The 19,439-nt window shown below is 38.2% G+C and overlaps 1 protein-coding gene across 7 annotated transcripts in view; it reads right to left on the minus strand.

Moving 5' to 3' along the window:
• Positions 1-19,151, minus strand: part of fbrsl1 (fibrosin-like 1) — a 395,267-nt gene extending 376,116 nt beyond the window's left edge. For 5 of the 7 annotated variants that reach the window (XM_073861162.1, XM_073861164.1, XM_073861160.1 and 2 more), the window contains exon 1: positions 18,090-19,150. In XM_073861162.1, the coding sequence (XP_073717263.1) occupies positions 18,090-18,362 (273 nt within the window). In that variant the 5' untranslated portion in view covers positions 18,363-19,150. Of the gene's footprint in view, positions 1-18,089 lie in introns of all 7 variants that reach the window. The other 2 variants (XM_073861161.1, XM_073861159.1) reach the window with 1 other exon arrangement.
• Positions 19,152-19,439: the final 288 nt, after the last annotated feature.

Here is a 19,439-nt window from a genome sequence, read left to right on the forward strand (position 1 = left end):
ATAAAACATATCAAGTAAAATAAAATAAAATCAACAAGTAAGACACATTTTCTTGAGTAGATCATATCAAAAAGTAGCCCTCCAGATTGTTTTATCCATTGTGGTAGCCCTTGCTCACAAAAAGGTTGACCAATGTCAAACAAAAAGTTGCTTTAATCACTCCTTAATAAAATTAGTGGCATTAAAATGTATTTGAAGAGTTTCGTTGCAAAACGAGATAACCATTGTTTTGTTAATTGTTCAGAAATCTTGTTTTTTGGTTGTGCATTCCAATTAATTTCAATTCAACTGCAGTTGGTTTGTTTTGATTTAAACCTTCATAACTTAAAAAAAAAACAGCTAAGTAACACCATAAAACAAAATAATAATGACATAACATAATAATAAACATGTTTTGACAAAAATGTTAAAAAATGGATTTATCTCGTTTTGCAACCAAACTCTTCATTTGTGTTAACGCGTTATTAATGCATTCATTTTGACAGCCCTACTAAAAATATAAAAACCTGCAAGTATTACAAAAAAAAAACGCACTCAGACCTGTCTTCTTACTATACCTCGATTCACAATTTTAAGCTTATAATAGCGATTTATTAGTTAAGCAGTTGGGTACGAATTTGTAAGGAATGTCAGTTTGACGTCAACCCACAAGAGACCTGCAATTTTATGGTTCAAACCAAGCGTGCCGCACAAGCCCTAAAAAGTGATGCCAAAACATCTTGATCGCCCTCCCAGTGACTGGTCCCAGTATAGGTCATAAACCCCGCCTCCCCATGTTATTCAATAGGACTTGAGACAAACTAAACAATTTAATTACACTTCAATTATCTTTTTCTGAAGCTGCTTTCTGTCATTTACTGTAGTTTTTATCACGCTGATGTAAATTCAAGTGTTTTTAAAATAAGTTTGTTTTTAGTTCGTTATTTAATGCTATAAAAACGGTGGTGTCACGTCATTATTGACAGCGGTGATATGCGCATTCTGCGAGGGCGGGGCCTTGATTTCGCAGCTTTACTTCCTGCTCACTACTTCGCAGGACTAGTCCGGAAATCGTTACTGCGCAGACTCAAGACCCAAAATGTCAGCGCTGTATCGGAACACTGACGGGACGGCTTCACTTTTCACCAATGGAAGAGAGCAAATAGGCGTCGTCCATCTTTTTTTACAGTTTATGGTTCAAATAGAGATGGTGATATAGATGCAAAAAGATTGCAGCTATAAAATTCGATCCCAATTAAACCCATAATCAAAATGTATCTTATGTTAAAGCATCTTAAAACAACTTTGCTTACATTTACATCACCAAGCCCTTACATTTTTTAACCCCTCCTATCCTGGCATATATACAGGCCATAAGCAGCTAGATGAACTGTTATATTAGACAACAAAATCCCTACCTGTCAAAATCAATCTATTTCCATCCCAGTCTAACAATCTTTTCTTGTTAAATACCACATTTCACATTACATAAGTAAATATGGTGGTGAATATTATTTTATGTTGACTTTAAACTTGAAGCTTTTTCGATCTTACCACAACTATGCTGTGAGATTCCCCACCTCAGACACTTTAGTGTTTGGAACCCGATACAAGTAAAGTTCAGCCCAGGACTTCACTCTCCATCCAAAGTATCGTCCTGGGAATTCAACAGCGAGGTGATTAGATGTGGACATGTCAAGAATGCCCACAATGCATTGCATCCAAGGAACCGTTTTCTGCCAGCGGTGCTCTAGAACCAACCGCCTAGAACATTTCTGGGAAGATTTTAAAGGACCAAGCGCCACAAAGACATTTTATAGCTTTGTGCGAAGTGTGTACGTGTTCCACACGCATGTGTCAGCAGGGTTTGAAGAGATTACTGTAGGGCAGATGCCAACCACCCCACCTACCCTTCAACACAGACCAGCAAATAAACACCTGATATATAAACCAACATTCAGCCAGGGTTGAGCGCTGAAGCTTCAGGTCAGAAATCACACAATTAGTCATTATTTTAGCAAAGCTTTGTTTGTCTCTCTATCCCTCTTTCTCTCCCTCTGTGAAATGTTACGGCAGTGGCGTAAAAACACAAACACTATTGTGCATTCTGCACTAAACAATGGATCTTATGTGGCCTGTGGGGTCCAGCCGTGTGTTAGCTCATTTACTCTTTGGCTGCCAAAAAATTCCTGTCATGGATCCCATTACAAAACCAATAAACAGCCAGACAACGTGCCAGTTCTGGAAGAGCACGCTGAGATGAACAGAATAAAACTGCCCAAGGCACCCTGTCTGTTTCACATGGGATGTACAAACCCGGTGCCTTTGAAATGAGGCTCTTAAACTTGACAGAGGCAATGCTTTTGAACCTTCTAAGAAAAGAAACTGGTAATTCAAAACATTAGTGACCTACAAGTACAGAAGAAACAACCAAAGGATATTTGCATCTATTTATATGTATGCATTTTGCAGACACTTTTATCCAAAGCAACTTGTGGTGCATTACAAGCCATGTGTGTTCCCTGGGGAATCAAACGCTTGAAGTTTTGTGCCGCTTACACAATGCTTTACAAGTTAAGCTACAGGAACTTTAGCTAGGTTTCCATCACCCCAATTTTATGCACATTTTTAAGTATAGCATAAGAAACGAGTGATGGAAATGCCAAATTTGGAATAAAACTCATTTAATTTGCATTTTTTTATGCTCACTTGAGGTGTTTTTTGCAAAAAACATTAAATGTGAATAATAGGAGATAAAAATGCATTTGCAGAATATATTCTGACTTAGCGAACATAAACCTACACTGTAAAAAAAATCTGTAGAAATTGCAGCTGGGTTGCCGTTAACTTACCATGGATTTAAATTTATGTTATTTACTGGCAACATTTTGTTCAAAGTTAAATGAACATTAAAGATTTACAAGTCTTTGTCTTTACAGAGTAAAACTAAAAAAACAGCATCAAGCTAAACATTCTGGGAAACAAAATCTAAAGCAAAAAACAGAAAAAGGTTGATGATGATTTGATTTCTGGTTCCCAGAATGCTTTGCATGAGGCTGTTATTGTAGTTTTATTCTGTAAAGATAAAGGCTTGTTTATATTTAAAACAAACTCTTGCCAGTAAATTACATACATTTAAATCTACGGTAAATTACCGGCAACCCAGCTGCAATAACATTGTAATTTCTACGGATTTTTTTACAGTGTACATGAATGATCATCTAGCAATATCAGATGATGTTGTCTTTACCATAAATGGGGCTTGACATCGTCGTAATGCTTTTGCTGTCAATGCCTGAATCGAATTTTTTTGTTTCAATGCACAGCATTCAGTTTAGCAATTACAAGCTGTATTGCTAGTAAATGTATAACTTTTCCCATCATAACTAAATGCAGTCCTGTCTACATTTTCTAAGCGTGCGTTGTTTTATTTAGTGTTGGTTACTAGGTTACCAATACCACAGTCATTTGCTTAAACAACTTGATTGAAACGCACCTAATTCGCATTTGTTTGTTTTTCTTTTTGCGAATTTTAAAAAGATTTGCTTCACGTTTGTTTGAAACCCCCACTATTGTCTATTTAATCATTCAACTTTATCTAAACTGTATAAAACCTCATTTAAAATTTCTGTAAAATTGGCAGAGAGGCTGGGACTACTTCTGTAAAGAGGACCTAGTAACATTGCCGTAACATTCACGGAAAGCATTACGTCTCATTCATGAAGCATGCGTACGCACAAATTTGTACGAAGGTTTTAACGAACAAATCGTGATTCAACAAAAACTTCTTATCAAAATTTCTTCTAAATGTACGCAAAAATTCACAAAAACCTAAAACCACTCGTACGCAATAATTACATCACTTTAATCAAATACTAGGCTAAAATTATAATGTGTATAATGATGTTGATATTTAAAATGTCCATGATTATATTTGATATTATAATTTTTTTGTATTATATATTATGCATGTTCTATATTATTATTATATACATTATATTATACATTACTATAGCCTACTTATTTTTTCTAAACATATAAAGAAGATGCATGTAATGACAAATCTTCACGCTTTCCTTCCTCACTTTTTAAATCTCTATTTGAAAGCGTCTGCTTAATGCTTAATGTAAATGTCATGTAAATGTAATGAGAAGTCCAAACGTCAATCACTTGTCTCCTGTCTGTTTTATTTTAGACACAGATGTGCACCTCTGTCATATTAATTAAATTTCATATTTGTTAACGCATCCAATACTTCTTTAATGTTACTCCGGTCAGTGGAGAGCACTGGCTTCCTCCAGCGACAGCAAAACCTCCCAAATAAAAAATGCAAAGCAAAACAGGACTTTACTGATAATAAATATGATCATGGATTTCTTTTTGAGAAAAATTAAGATGAAGAAATGTACTTTAATGCCTCCAAAACACATTTGTTTAATATCTTAACCAAGACACACCAAAAATTTTCACAAATTCACAGGAGATCATCTTCTGACAGTAACGGTACGTTCACACGGGGCGTAAGCATTATTTCTTCTCATTCACTTTTAATGGGTGATGTTATGCGTTGCCGAACTGAATGGGGATCTGTCGGCGCCGCGTCACTGCTGTTGCTCGCTACAGAAGTTGAACATTTCTCAACTTTTCAGGCGGGAACGCGTGTGTCAGCCAATTACATCGCCTTATGCAAATAACCTAGGCAGAGCCAGCCAATTACGTTTATGAAAGACCAGAGAATGTGTTGCGGCCACTGTGATTGGCTGTTGGCCACGCTTCAGTCAAGCCTTCCGTTAAACGTTAACGCTTTCTTCCCGTGTGAATGTACCGTAAGAGAAAAAGACCAAAAGCACAGATATCTCGGCCCTGTATAAATATGTAAAGTAGCTGCGTTACAATTAAAGGAATATTCCATTTTCTTAACAAAAAAATCCAGATAATTTACTCACCACCATGTCATCCAAAATTTTGATGTCTTTCTTTGTTCAGTTGAGAAGAAATTATGTTTTTTGAGGAAAACATTGCAGGATTTTTCTTATTTTAATGGACTTTAATAGGGCCCAACAATTAACACTTAACTCAACACTTAACAGTTTTTTCAACGGAGTTTCAAAGGACTATAAACAATCCCAAACAATCCCAAGGCATAAGGGTCTTATCTAGCAAAACGATTGTAATTTTTGACAAGAAAAATTTAAAATATGTACTTTTAAAACACAACTTCTTGTCTAGGTCCTTTCTTGCGTGACCTAACGTAAATGCGTGGTGACGTAGGGAGGTCACGTGTTACATATATAAAACACACATTTGCGGACCATTTTACACAATAAACTGACACAAATACATTAATTAGTATCATACGACATACAACAACGTAGTAACGGTCCTCTCTCTCAACACTTGTAAACACTGGGGCGGAGTTTCGCGTTCGTCCTCTGTGACCTCTTGACGTCATGACATATTGCGTGGGGTCACGCTGGCGCATCACGACCGGATCTAGACGAGAAGTTGTAGTTTAAAAGTGCATATTTTTTATTTTTCTTGTCAAAAATGACAATAGTTTCGCTAGATAAGACCCTTATGCCTCGTTTGGGATCATTTATAGTCCTTTGAAACTCTGTTGAAAAAAACTATTAAGTGCTGAGTTAAGTATTAAATGTTGGGCTCTATTAAAGTCCATTAAAATGAGAAAAATCCTGCAATGTTTTCCTCAAAAAACATAATTTCTTCTCGACTGAACAAAGAAAGACATCAACATTTTGGACAACATGGTGGTGAGTAAATTATCTGGATTTTTCTTTTAAGAAAATTGAATATTCCTTTAACCCCACGTTAGTTTGTGCCCCGCTCACCCTTATTCCTCAAGGATTTAAAACCATAAAATGTGTTTGCAAGTAACGGGAGCCTGACATCAGGCACATAATGAAAGATATTCAAGTCATACAGTGTGACAGAGCAGCATCCATCACTGCTGATATTCCATCACCAGACTCACAACATCTGACCGAAAAAGACAATTTTCGAATAACAACTGGAATCCAGTCAGAAGTGACAGCAGTCAGGCACCACAACCACCCCATCTCCCCTCCACAGACTAGTGTGGCTTTCTTTGAGTTCTAGTACAGTGCCACTCAAATTCTGTGGCAGTGTGTGTATGTGCGCATGTGTGCGCGTGTGTGTGACACGGTGCTATTTTCATCCTCACTACACTCAGACTGTGAACGGTAAAAAAACCCACAACATCAACATACTATAACGGTAGCTCCCCAACAAACATTTTACTACTAAAAACATATTCGACAGTCAGGGTTTAAAACTAACAATAAAAAAAAACATGCTATCATCATCATGTCAATAACCGCAGATGGACATCCCTGGCTGTCAATTTCACACTGGTATATAAAAAAATTACATATTAGGTCAAGTCGAATCCATGTCCCTAAGATAACAAAAGCAAAACCGTGCCACTAGTAGCAAAATTTGTAAACGTGAAACCCCATCTAGTCATTTACAAACGAGAGAAGAGTACAGCAGAACATTCCGGAGAGAAGCGGTTCTGGCTCTCCGGCTGTTTTTTGGCTCATGTTAGAGGAAATATGATTATGCAGAAGGGGAACGGTTTCATCAGCACCTGGAGCGGTGCGTGAGAGGGGAGGTTAGGGACGAAAATAAGGGGGGGGGGGGGATTTATGAAGTGAGCGCATACTTTAGCCCTGGCAGGAAGTCATTAAGCTGTGAGCTAGAATACAGAGAGAGCCTGGCAACTGTGACTTCTCAAGCAGAGTAGCGTCTGTCTGTACGCTTAAAAACGATGATGGCTTTGAAGCAGAAAGCTTGCGCTGCCCCATCGCTGTGTGTTTTTAAGTGCCCACGCTCTATTAAGTGCCATTAAGCTGTAATCTTAAAGAATTAGTCAATTTTCTTTAAAAAATCAAGATAATTTACTCACTACCATGTCATCCAAAATGTTGATGTCTTTCTTTGTTCAGTGACTTCAGTCAAGAAGAAATTATGTTTTTTGAGGAAAACATTCCAGGATTTTTCTCATTTTAATGGACTTTAATGGACCCCAACACTTAACAGTTTCAATGCAGTTTAAAATTGCAGTTTCAAAGGACTCTAAATGATCCCAAATGAGGCATAAGCGTCTTATCTAGCGAAAAATAAAAAATATGCACTTTTAAACCACAACTTCTCATCTTCTTCCGGTCCTGTGACGCGCCAGCGCGACCTCACTTAATTGCGTAATGACGTCGAAAGGACACGTGTTACATATATGAAACGCACATTTGCGGACCATTTTAAACAATAAACTGACACAAATACATTAATTAGTATCATTCCACATACAACAACGTTGGAACGGTCCTCACTTGTAAACACTGGGGCGTAGTTTTGATACGTCATCCGTGACCTCTTGATGCGATGACGTATTACGTGAGGTCACGCTGGAACGTCACAGGACCAGAGGAAGATGAGAAGTTGTGGTTTAAAAGTGCATATTTTTTATTTTCCTTGCCAAAAATGATAATCGTTTCGCTAGATAAGACCCTTATGCCTCATTTGGGATCGTTTAGACTCCTTTGAAACTGCAATTTTAAACTGCATTAAAACTGTTAAGTGTTGGGATCCATTAAAGTCCATTAAAATGAGAAAAATCCTGGAATGTTTTCCTCAAAAAACATTATTTCTTCTCGACTGAACAAAGAAAGACATCAACATTTTGGATGACATGGTGGTGAGTAAATTATCTGGATTTTTTTTAAGAAAATGTACTAATCCTTTAAGGAACAGCTCTTGAGGTGGCAGTAAGTGCCAGATACTTGTACCGCATGGATTCTCAACTTTTGTTTGCACACGTGACACGAAATCTCTATGGAGGTAGAAAGGGCATCGTGCTATGCAAATGAATTGTGCACATAAATTAACCATTTCAATGAGTAATCAGATCCAATGGGAGGGAAAGTAACCACTTTATGACCTTTACTGCTGCTAACACACAGCCGGTCAAGGTTAAAAATGATGCACTATAAATCATTTGTAAACAAAAATCACAAGGCCGCATTTACATTGCATGTTTGAAGTGAAACAATTTTGTCCCTAATGTGGCAGAGATAGGATATGACCTATGAACGTGTAAGCAGGAAAAAAAGCGCATAGATTTGCGTCCGCAATCTAAGTGGAATGATCGGATATTTCCATCCCAAGACATGTTGTGCGTCATTGAAAATGTGATGCTGGCAAATACCAGACTATACCAGAACAGGCCTTTAATAGTAGCCAATCCTACTAAGGTCATATTAGTACTGGACCACATTTCTTTAGTGGCTGCAAAAAAAATCAATTCCTTACAGATCATTAAGAATAGCATCCTTCACTTCCCTAAATCTGGAGTTCATACTACTTATCAAATTTTTGCAGCATCTCTTTAAATGCAGTTTCAGTTAAGGAGCGCCATCTGATACAGTCTCGTTTAAACAGGCGCTGCAGCTCCCCCTTGTGTTTTTTAAAGAGATGTGCAATCACTGCGGTGATCTGAAATCATTGCAATGAGGTCAAAAATCGCGATGAGACGATTACTTAATCATTGTGAGAGCCCTACTACTACTAATACTGACTAGATGCTTGTGACTTTCGTGTGATTTATCGTGCAGCCCTACGTAAGATGCTTCAACATGCGTCATTTCCATTACACTTTCTACCTCTTTGCTAACATAAATCTGTAACAATGCTATCAAACTGGACAGCAGCCAAAACAGCTGTGGTTCACTGTTGCTTGCTAAACAAGTCTTGCTAAATAAGTCACATTACTAAATATGCATCATCATCGTTTTCAAAATATCTTCATTTTACAATCCACACTACAATGCAAAACCTGAATTAAATATATCCAATTTGGAAAGCGTTTTCGTTTCCATTACCAAAAACATTGTGTTAGTATGGACGTAAGGATAAAACAGAGCGGAAAAATATGTTTTTTAATCAAAAACTTATTAGCATTAGCCTGCTTTGACACTGATAAAATGCCCAATAAAATGCAGTAGACTACAACACGCGTCTGGATTACGGCCAGGCATAACACTTATCTCCATTATTACGCAAATGACTGCTGCCATTATCAACAGGAAACGGACATAAACATCCCATTTAAATAAAATACTGTGTACCACCTGCTTTCCACAGGAATTGCTAACCATGTTAGCTGTATGGCACTGATGTTAACAACACAATGTTTACACTAAACAACATAATTTAAAAAGTAGATGTGTTTACAATTAAATGTGTTTAGGTATTACGTAACATTTGATTTTTAAACTAAAACATCCAAACATCATTTTTATTACATCATTGTAAATGTTGTCCTGACAATTGGTCATTGACTATTGAATGTATAATGATTACAGTGGGATATTTCAGGGAGAGAGAGGCAGTGTGAGAAAGTGACAGCGAGGTTTCTGAGAACCTCTTCCATCCCCATATCTTATTTCAATGTGGGAACAGCACTCTCAGCAATTATTGTTAGTATCAGTCAGACCATAAAGTCTTTTCCCTGTGGAGCCGAGGCAGCTATCTCACGTTCAGAGAAAGAGCTTGTCGACAACTGTTACGCTAATTGCTTTCACAGCGAGCGTCATTTATAAAGAAAACATGGTCAAAGAAACACACAGAGAGACGCAAAGAGTGTATGAATGCTCACATACAGGCTTATTATAATGTAGCTACTAAGCACCTCACATGAAAACGTTGTCATTTGTATTCAAATCTTTTGTAAACTTTACTTAAACTGTAATGTTCTTGTACTGTAGCTCAGTTGAAGAGCATTGCATAAGCAGAACACAAAAGGTTAAGAGTTCGATCACTGGGAACACAAACGGTAGCCTCATTCACACAGTAATTCCGGTAAATTACCAGTAAATACAAAAATGTGCTGTTCACACACACAGTGACGTTCCGTCTTTTTACCAGTAAGACGTCATTCACACATCACTATCAAAATACCGGTAAACTCTGTGAGAAAGCGAAAGTTATATGTGGCGCGGCCGGCGAGCTCAGTGTTGTATTTGTAAACAATGGCGGGGTTATTACTTCATATCCACGGTCCGTATTTTGTTGTTTTCACATCTGTGGCAAACGCTAATGGTCGCGAAGTTGCTCATGAGCAAACAACATTGCATTAGGCGACATCAAACTTAAACTGTGTCTTAAACAACAGTACTGTTTGCACATTAGGCTTCACAGAGCAGGTAGCACTTTGCAGTTCGGGTGGCCCGCCTAAGCTGGGAAACCGTACTGCCTTAACTAGACTGGCCCCCCCCAAAAAGTCAAGTGCATCTCGGAGAATAGCGCGGACGCGCTTCACACCGCAAGCGTGCACGCGCGCCACACGGCCGAAATGAGATAAAGACGTGGTCTGTCATGTCTGGCGGATAGCCAGTTGATAAAACGCGTGTCCGTGAGAACTTTAAGTGGACTTTTGTTTTGGGTTTATTAAAGCCTGTTATTGTATTAGTCTATAGTTCTTGCAAATTTAAAGCAAGTTAGCTGGTGATTTTGTTGTTTGAGCAACCTGCTAGCTAGGTGTTGATTCGATATAATTGTGGAGCGCTCTTGCTCACGTTATTTAAGTGCATTATTTACATGCTACAGTAGTTACACTCCTTTAAGATAATGTAATTAATAGTGGGAAATACAATCTTTACGCTATCTATCATCGTTCGCCAGACGTTCTATCTGCTTCAGTTTGTGTTTATTAACCCTTTAGTTTCACTTCATCACGCAGCTATTCCCATTAGAGGTATCTGTTAAAAACATTTAATTAATTAATAATCTAGTATGTGTTCACTTTCTGTCATAGTTTCTTCAAAATTAAGTTTTATTTGAGTGTTTTTAATAAAAATATTTTCATTTTCATCATGACGCGTACGCCCATCTGCCCAACCCTACCACCTTAACTAGCAAATTTTCTGTGGGAAACCCTGTAGAGGATGTGCTATGGATGTCGTCAATTCGGCAAATAGTTAGTAAGCTGTTTCAAACAACTTTGGTGAAGAAATGTGGACGTTAACTTCAGGTATGCTCGACTTTTAATCAGTGTGTGCGTGGAAACGTCCGTAAACAGTGCGGAGGTAAAAGCGTCATCTGTATCAAAACATTATGATTGGGTCTGATGTCGTCCGTTCTAAATGCCGGTAATCTATATTTTGTTTTCACATATAACGCTTACCGGTAAATTAATGGTAATCTTTAGGGATGCACCGAATCCAGATTTTTTAGGTTCGGCCGAATCCCGAATCCACCGTTTAAGATTCGGCCGAATCCGAAACCGAATACCGAATCCTACTCGCATCCTTATTCCAACACAGTAAAACACATTAATGAAGTAAAAAACGTCAACAGCAGTGTATTTTTCATTTTATTTAATTTTAACTGTACATTATGCCAGGATGACAAGTTGGAAAAACTATTTTGACAATTACCATAAGCCTATGCATAATGAAAGCGATGCGTTGCGACACGCTCGTTTTTCCAATAAGCAAGCAGCTCCGCGCTGAAAACTATATTTAACTTTGAGTGAGAAGCTCCGCTCGTCAATGTCAGTCTTCACACGGCCGTCCAATTACAGTGGAGGAGGGGCGGGACATTACCACAGCAACCAACCGGCTCACAGCTGAAGCATCACAGCTACCAAACGCTCGGCTGAAAAACAGCTGGCATTTGGGGTCCTCAAGGCGTTTTCAGCCGTGTTTAAAAGTTTTGGTGTGTCCAGCTGACCGAAAGAAAAAGCTCATCTCCACGTCAGCACCCGATGTGTGTAATCAACGGCTGCGTGACGTCGACCAGCGTAGCGCAAGCCTAGGGTTCGGTTCGGTGGAAAAAAAATCTAGGATTCGGCCGAACCCGAACCCCGCCAAAAAGCCCAGTATTCGGCCGAATCCGAAACCGAATCCTGGATTCGGTGCATCCCTAGTAATCTTACAACCTATCTTACTGGTAAATTGGCAGCACTGATTTACAAAAAAGGTTCTGTTCACACATGACCTCACTTGTTAACTGCAATTTACCAGTAAATTACCAGAAAAACTGTATGTGTGAAAGAGACTCATGGTAAAGTGATTACTGCACTGTAAGTTGCTTTGGGAAAGTGTCTGCCAAATGCAAAAATGTAAATATAAATGATGTAATTAGTTACAGGTTAAACTGCTCCGTGTTAAGTATTAAATGGATAGTTCATGGATAGACCCTAAAGTTGTTACAAACCTGTATACATTTCTTTAAAGATTGAGCAATGTTTGTAACCAGACAGTTTTTGAGCACCATTGACTGTTTTTTCCCCTACTATGGAAGTCAATGGTGCTTCTGTTTCCTGCACGATTACAATTATTTCCCTTTGTGTTCAGTAAAAAAAGAAATGTATACAGGTTTGTAACAATTTTTGGGTGAACTCATAGGGGTGGTTTCCCGGACAGGGATTAGCGCAAGACAGGACTATACCTTAGTTTAATTTGGAAATATAACTAGTTTTAGCAAACATGCCTTACTAAAAACATTACATGTGTGTATTTTGAGGCAAAACAAAGGGCACTGACGAATTCTTACATTAAAGCTGGAACACGTAACTTTCTTTTATATGTTAAAATAAACAAAAATCATGTAAAAATTACGAAAATTGGTTAGAAAAATGTCAGTTAGTTTACAATAAACATAAAGATAAGTATGTAAAGTAAATTGTAATTTAATGTTTTAAAACAGAGATGGTGATAGAAAGACAGAAAGTGTAGTTTTAATATACCATACTCAAATTTGGGCATCTGTGTATTAAATTCAAATCTGAAAAAAAATGACAGATTATGGATCCATGCATTGCTAAATGTGCCAAACAATCTTTAGATACCTTGACAAAGGTTAAATTCCACTCCTGTTACTCATTAGATGACCGCAGAAACATTTCTGCAAATCAACATCAAGCTAATAAAAAATATTTATGGCGTCAGACAAACAGGTATGTTGACTATATAAAATTAGTTTGTCGAGTATGTTCAGTGATTCGAAACCATTGATGATTCAGCGACGCCCAGAAACAAACAGCTTAACCACAACCGCAACACAGAAAACCCAGAAGCCCTGAAAATGAAAGTCAAAACAAGCTGGAACGTGTCGGAAACAAGCACGCGGCAAACACTTACACGCTGTGTCAGAGGAAAAGACACACGAGTCAAAACCACTCGGATGCTCATTAATCCCGGCCGGAGAAAAATTGTACGCAAATTCAACGTGCAAGCGTTTAACGGTAATCCTTTTACTGCATTGCATGAAACACTTGGACCGGAGAAGGTCTGGCTGTTTAAAAAGAAAACACTCTATTACTTAATGAGCCACTTATGGCTTCTCTCAATTTCTTCCTCCATTATTTTTATTGCAATTTTCAGTGGAGCACTAACGCTAGGCGGACGTTTTTTTTGTCTCCTCTGCCAGCGGGTGCATCATAAAACCAAACTAAATTGCTGGAAAATAGTACAAGTGGAAAATCAAACGAATTGGAAGGAGGTGTGAAAAGGGGCCTTGGAAATGTTTATTGTTTATTGACTTTTGCTGAACATTGTGTCGATTGATGTCAAAGAGAATAACACTGCCGAACTTCACCACTATAGTGAAATCTTTTCAATGCCATTTAGGGCCAAAGTGCTCATTATCTTTTACTTAGTGTCACTTGGTCTTTTTCTTCACCTCTTAATCTCTGGCATTTACTCACTTCTCTCCCTTGGAAAGGGACATGCGGAGGTCACATCCCCATTTAAAATCGCAGTCTGAAACCGTACCACATCTCTCCTTCCTACAGTCTGGGGGACTCAATAAGGTATATTTAGAAGTTGTCAATAGATTAAACGCATTTATAGCGGCTGGTGAACCGATTATCTTACTGTGACAGAAAATTTATAGAAGAAAAAAAAACATGTGGAATATAAATATATCATAAAACCCTATCAGAAAAATTGTACAAAAACCTGTAACTTTTCTGTCACTGGGGTGGTACCCTCAAAGGTTCATTTTTGTACCTTCATGGGTATACAACAACACATCAAAATGTTGTACCTTTTTGGGTACAATATTATACCCTATGGACCTATTGTGTACCTTCAAGGACCAATTTAGGGCTGCAAAATGATTACCTGGAAATAACTGCAGATCAAAAGTTGTGTACTGTAGAGCTGCAACAACTAATCGATAAAATCGATAAAAAACGATTATGACATTCGTTGTCAACAAATTTCGTAATATTCATCAAGGTCTAAAGCTGAAGATTAAAATTATTTTATTAATCTGTGGCTGAAATTCTCAGCACATCCCTGAAGACTTAATTCATTTTGTTAACTGATATTTTGACATTTAAAGGAACAGTATGTAGGATTGTGGTCAAAACTGGTACTGCAATCTTACTGGTGGCCAATACACAACATGACAACATAAACATCAGTTGAGGGCTGCAACTCCACTTTTTAAATGACAATATCCTGGCCGGCGCACTGTTGTTAGTGATAAGTATTTGAAATGAAAATTATATCTTAATGTCTAGTGACATATCAGGGCCATTTTATGATTAATTGATATAAATTTCTTACATACTGTTCCTTTAAAGATGTTTTACTATTTAAAAGCTGCACAAACTTAAAGGCTTAAAATATCTAAATCAAAAATATTAGTAAAACTCTGTATTAGTGTGTAGCTTTTGCACTTTTAAAAGTACACTTCTACACGTGAATGAATACCCTAATTTAGTGCCTTATTTAGCTATAATACGTGAAAACATCTAACTAAATACTTATACTTTATCCGATTAGTCGATTAATCGAAAAAATAATCGCCCGATTAATCGATTATGAAATTAATCGTTAGTTGCGGCCCTAGTACTGTGTATAATAATTATGTGTATATATAATACACACAGATGCAAGCATATATTAAAAATATTTAAATGTGTATATACATTTTATATTTACCGTAAATAAAATGTATATTATATATAATTTTTTATATTTTTTTATTAAAATTATACATGCATGTTTGTGTATTTATATATACACATAATTATTATACACAGTACACACACAAATATGATGTAAACAAAAACTTTTATTCTGCAAATGATTAGTCGCAATTAATTGTTTTGCAGCCCTAGACCAATTATGTACCAGTTAAATGTCAGGGGTACAAAACATTTAACTTACCTTTAAAGGTACAAAATAGGTCCTTAACCTCCTAAGACAGGAGTGTCCACATACGTGGACATCACATTTTTTTGTTATTTGCACCATAATACTTAATTCTGTGTAACTGGAACCACAAATGTGGACAATTACACTGCTTCATGTTCACAGAACAATATTTGGTTATTATATTATTTATTGGTTCTTCCTAACCCCAAATAGCTGCAAGAAATCTAAAAAAAGACCAAAGCTTGGGTCTTAGGAGGTTAAGGTACAGTAAAGTACCCAAAAAGATAAAAGGAGCTCTTCAACATAATTCATTATTGTTAAAACACTAATCACCTGACCAGACACATCACATCCCAGTTTTATTGAGCCACTTCCCAAAAATTCCTTGACTTCTATTGACATCATCAGCCTCAGGCCAGCACATGCGACTGTGGTATAAAATTGGTTTGAGTTTCTTTTCATCAAAAGTGGGGTCAACAAACAGATAACGTCACAAATTTAAACAAAAGCAAGCGAAGATAAGATTGCCACTGCAATCCATATGGAAAAAACTGCATAACCTCTGACATGTTTTCACATTGCAACCACAACTTCAGCATGAAATATATGAAACCATAAAAATTAACCTACCTCAGCAAAGGATTATGTCATATTGCTACTCGGCACAACCACACACACACCTCCTCTTCCTCATGAGGAGGAAATAACTGCAACATTCTTATCAATTAAATACTTCATTACACAGAGATTGAGCTGGGAGGCATTATCAGGCAAACCTCAGTACAGTTCTGTCAAACCACATCATGGGTGACATTTAAAATCACTGCATCCCCAAAGTTTCATTTATCAAGGTGAGCTAATTCAACAGCAAATAATCAAGCAGTAAACAAACGCCTCTGATGGATGTGTTCCTCGCCGGATCGGAGAAAGCTCTATACACTTAACTCTTCATTAGAAATGCAAAAAAAGTAAAAGTTCAAAGCCGCATTCAACTGCAGTGGCCTGCATTATGCTGCTTATGTGGGTGGTTTCACAAAAGAAACACGAGCATCTTCAAAATAAAGTGCTATTCAAAAGTTTAAGTCTACTTTAAAAATTTGGATTTGCAAACACAACATTCTAAACAATTTCTTACAGAACTGACATAAAATAAACGATTGTTAAATCAAATTTGCACAGATTTCAAGTTTATGGCACCTCCAAAGCATTGCCATTAAAACAAAAGGACAGAGATACTTAATGTGAATTATACAATTCATACATACAGAACTTTTTGAGGTAGATTTTCATTGCTGAAAAGAGAAATTGTAGTATTTTATTCTTATTGCATGATTAGAATAAGAACCATTTTCCATTTTTCAAAAGCAGACAAAGACTTGTGAGTGGCAGTGTATATACTGTACAAACATTGTTTATACTCTCAACTAGTCACATGAGCTCTGCATCTGCTAAACTGTGGTCTCTAGGGCTCAGAACGCTCTTTCTTGTCAAAAATAATCTCCAGATTACCACAGCGTAAGCAAGCAAACAGTAAGCAGAATCTGAGATATGACAGATTACAACATGTATACTTATCAGGGTTAAACTACACAAGAGAAATAACAGCTCGAGTCAAGCTACTGGTGATCATCAAGTGTAAAGAAAACACAAGCCAGCAATACGACCAAAACATATACTCAAAAATTTGACCTCGGGAAGTTTTACAACGCTTTTCACAGCAGAAATATATCTCTGTGCGTTTACAGCACACGATAGAGCCCTGATTTATAGTAAAGCTACTGTCATTTATCATGTACACAAACACATTGACAAACACACTCTGCCCAATAACCCCCTTCTTCATGGCTGTTTACATAATACAAACACATAGCTGTCATTCACTAGGCCTTATTTGCCTCTCTATTAGCGCAAATAGCTTTAGACTCACCACCACATGATGAAACAAGCTGTCACGCAACAAATGCAGCCCACATACACACAAAGATCTTTTATCTTTATAGGTCACTTAAAGGTGCAGTTCAAACTTACTGATACTACTATCTAGTATACTGTATATTACACTTTTATATTTAATAATCTATCTATCTATCTATCCATCTGGCAGAAATGCTTCTTAAAAACTTTTGACTGAAAGGTCAATTGGGCAGTCACCCTTTATAGCACTTGGTACCTCAGTATTGTTTATTACTGTATAATAACATACACTCCTAAAAATAAAGGTGCTTCCTGATGCCACAGAAGAACTATTTTGTTCCATAATGAAGCTTTAACATTCAAGGAACCTTTCTGTTTTAATAAAAAGTTAAGAAAGGAATTGACTAAAAAATGACTAAATGGTTCGTTGAGGAACCAAAAATGGATCTGCCTGTGAAGAACCATTTAAGCACCTTTATTTTAAAGAGTGTAAGATACAGCAGACGAAAACACAGAACTGCAAAATATGCACGTCAACAAAATGTAAGAGACATTTACAGTACAACTACTCTTGATAATAAAGAGAAATCGCCTAAACCATAAATACCACAAGTTCCCTGATTCATCATGACTCATTTGTGCACTCTGACAGATGACAAACCCAAGTGGAAATTGAATCTCTTGCGATTCAAACTTGTCAGTAAATAATAACTCACATTTCTCGATGTGACCTGTCGGTGACACTTGTGCGACAGTTACAGCTCAACATCATTCAGAACCACGATTACGTCATAATGGACAGTAGCAGCGCGTCTGAATGTTCTATGGAACGTCAGGAATGACACACTGTGACAACACGCGACACCTGTTTAGCATCCTTGCGAGCCGTTATGTCATCGCTAGCGTCCAAGATCCCTCACACAGACAAAAAAACTTCACAGACGTCGGCCGTGGACGTGTTTGGCATATTTAAACGGGGTGCCTTACCTCGAGACGGTCCAAACTGTCGAAACTGGCAATGGCAAATCCATCAATAATATCCTCTTCTTGAGAACCAGACTCGCGTCTCTTGCGTCTGGTGGGTCGCGGGGCTCTGCTCGAGGACGTCGAACGCGGCGGCGCGTTTTTACCGGGACTCCGCTCCCGTTCGGAACCAGACGAGGGGCTCCGACCGCGGGTTTCCCCAGCGTCCGCCTCGCGTTTCCGTCCCCTCTCCCGCAGCGACCTGGATCTGCGACTCTGCTTGACTTTCCCTTCCATTTTAAAAATCCTCCTCGACGGAAAACCCACACTCGATTACGTGAAACCCAATCGATTCCCACCGATCAATAAAACACACCCATAGACATCGAAGCCTGTGTGCGATAGGTAAACAATTTACAGTGACCTTGGATGTAAAGCTCCGTAATATGATAAACAAATGTTCTGATCCATGCAGGTCGAGGCGAATATAATCCGAGCCCGCGTCGGAACACGGCGTTACGCGATCCGCTTCGTTTAAACAGGTGCAAAATGGCTGTTTAATGACAGTGGTGTGAATCGCACTCGCACTGCAACTTTGTTGCAAGCGTATAAAACAACATCAGTGTCTGAGTAGCGCGCGTTGGATTTCATGACGCTCGCGCTGCTTTTCTTTTCCACCCAGTGCATGAGCCGATGTGACAAAAACCAAAATAAGGATCCGGAAAACATCCGCGTATTTGTCAAACAATTTAGTAACGCAAGTTTCATCGGCAGAGACGCGTAAAGCAACCATGAAGAGACTCCATTAAACCATTCCGACACAACACGGTCCGCCTGGAAGCGCTGTTATTTCCGAAGCGATTCCTCAACGCAAGATCCACCGAAACGCATCCGATTCCCAACAAGAGTTTCTTATCCAGCGGAGAGTAAGTTGAACGTGAACGTATCCATTCCTGAAGGCTGCTCGTGCGTGCGCGCGCGCGTGCGCTGCGGCTTCTGGGAAAGACGTCGGCGTCCTTTTTTTCGAACAGGCAACGCTTCGCTAAGTGGCTTTAAAGAGACACGATTCAGATCTCCTCTCGTTTTTTTTCTTGCTCGCACCGCGAACTGCAAATGCTGGCGAACTGACGCACTTCCGCCACTTCTGCGATTGCCAGAGGAAGTGCGCTGGTTTATTATATGAACTTATTTTTCGGTGTCATGTCATTCGTGTGGCGTTTTTCACGCGGGCGGAGAGACGCGCAGTTTGTGAGCTGTCAGCTGCTTCAATGCCTTCACTGTTTCTCACAGCAGCCCAAACCTTTTGCCCAATTGCACACGTCTGTGTATCCACTCCTTTAAAACTGTCTACTTGTATACCTTTTTATATCTTTA

The sequence above is a fragment of the Misgurnus anguillicaudatus genome, chromosome 22 (genome assembly GCF_027580225.2).
Source record: "Misgurnus anguillicaudatus chromosome 22, ASM2758022v2, whole genome shotgun sequence".
In the NCBI taxonomy this organism is placed as follows: Eukaryota; Metazoa; Chordata; class Actinopteri; order Cypriniformes; family Cobitidae; genus Misgurnus; species Misgurnus anguillicaudatus.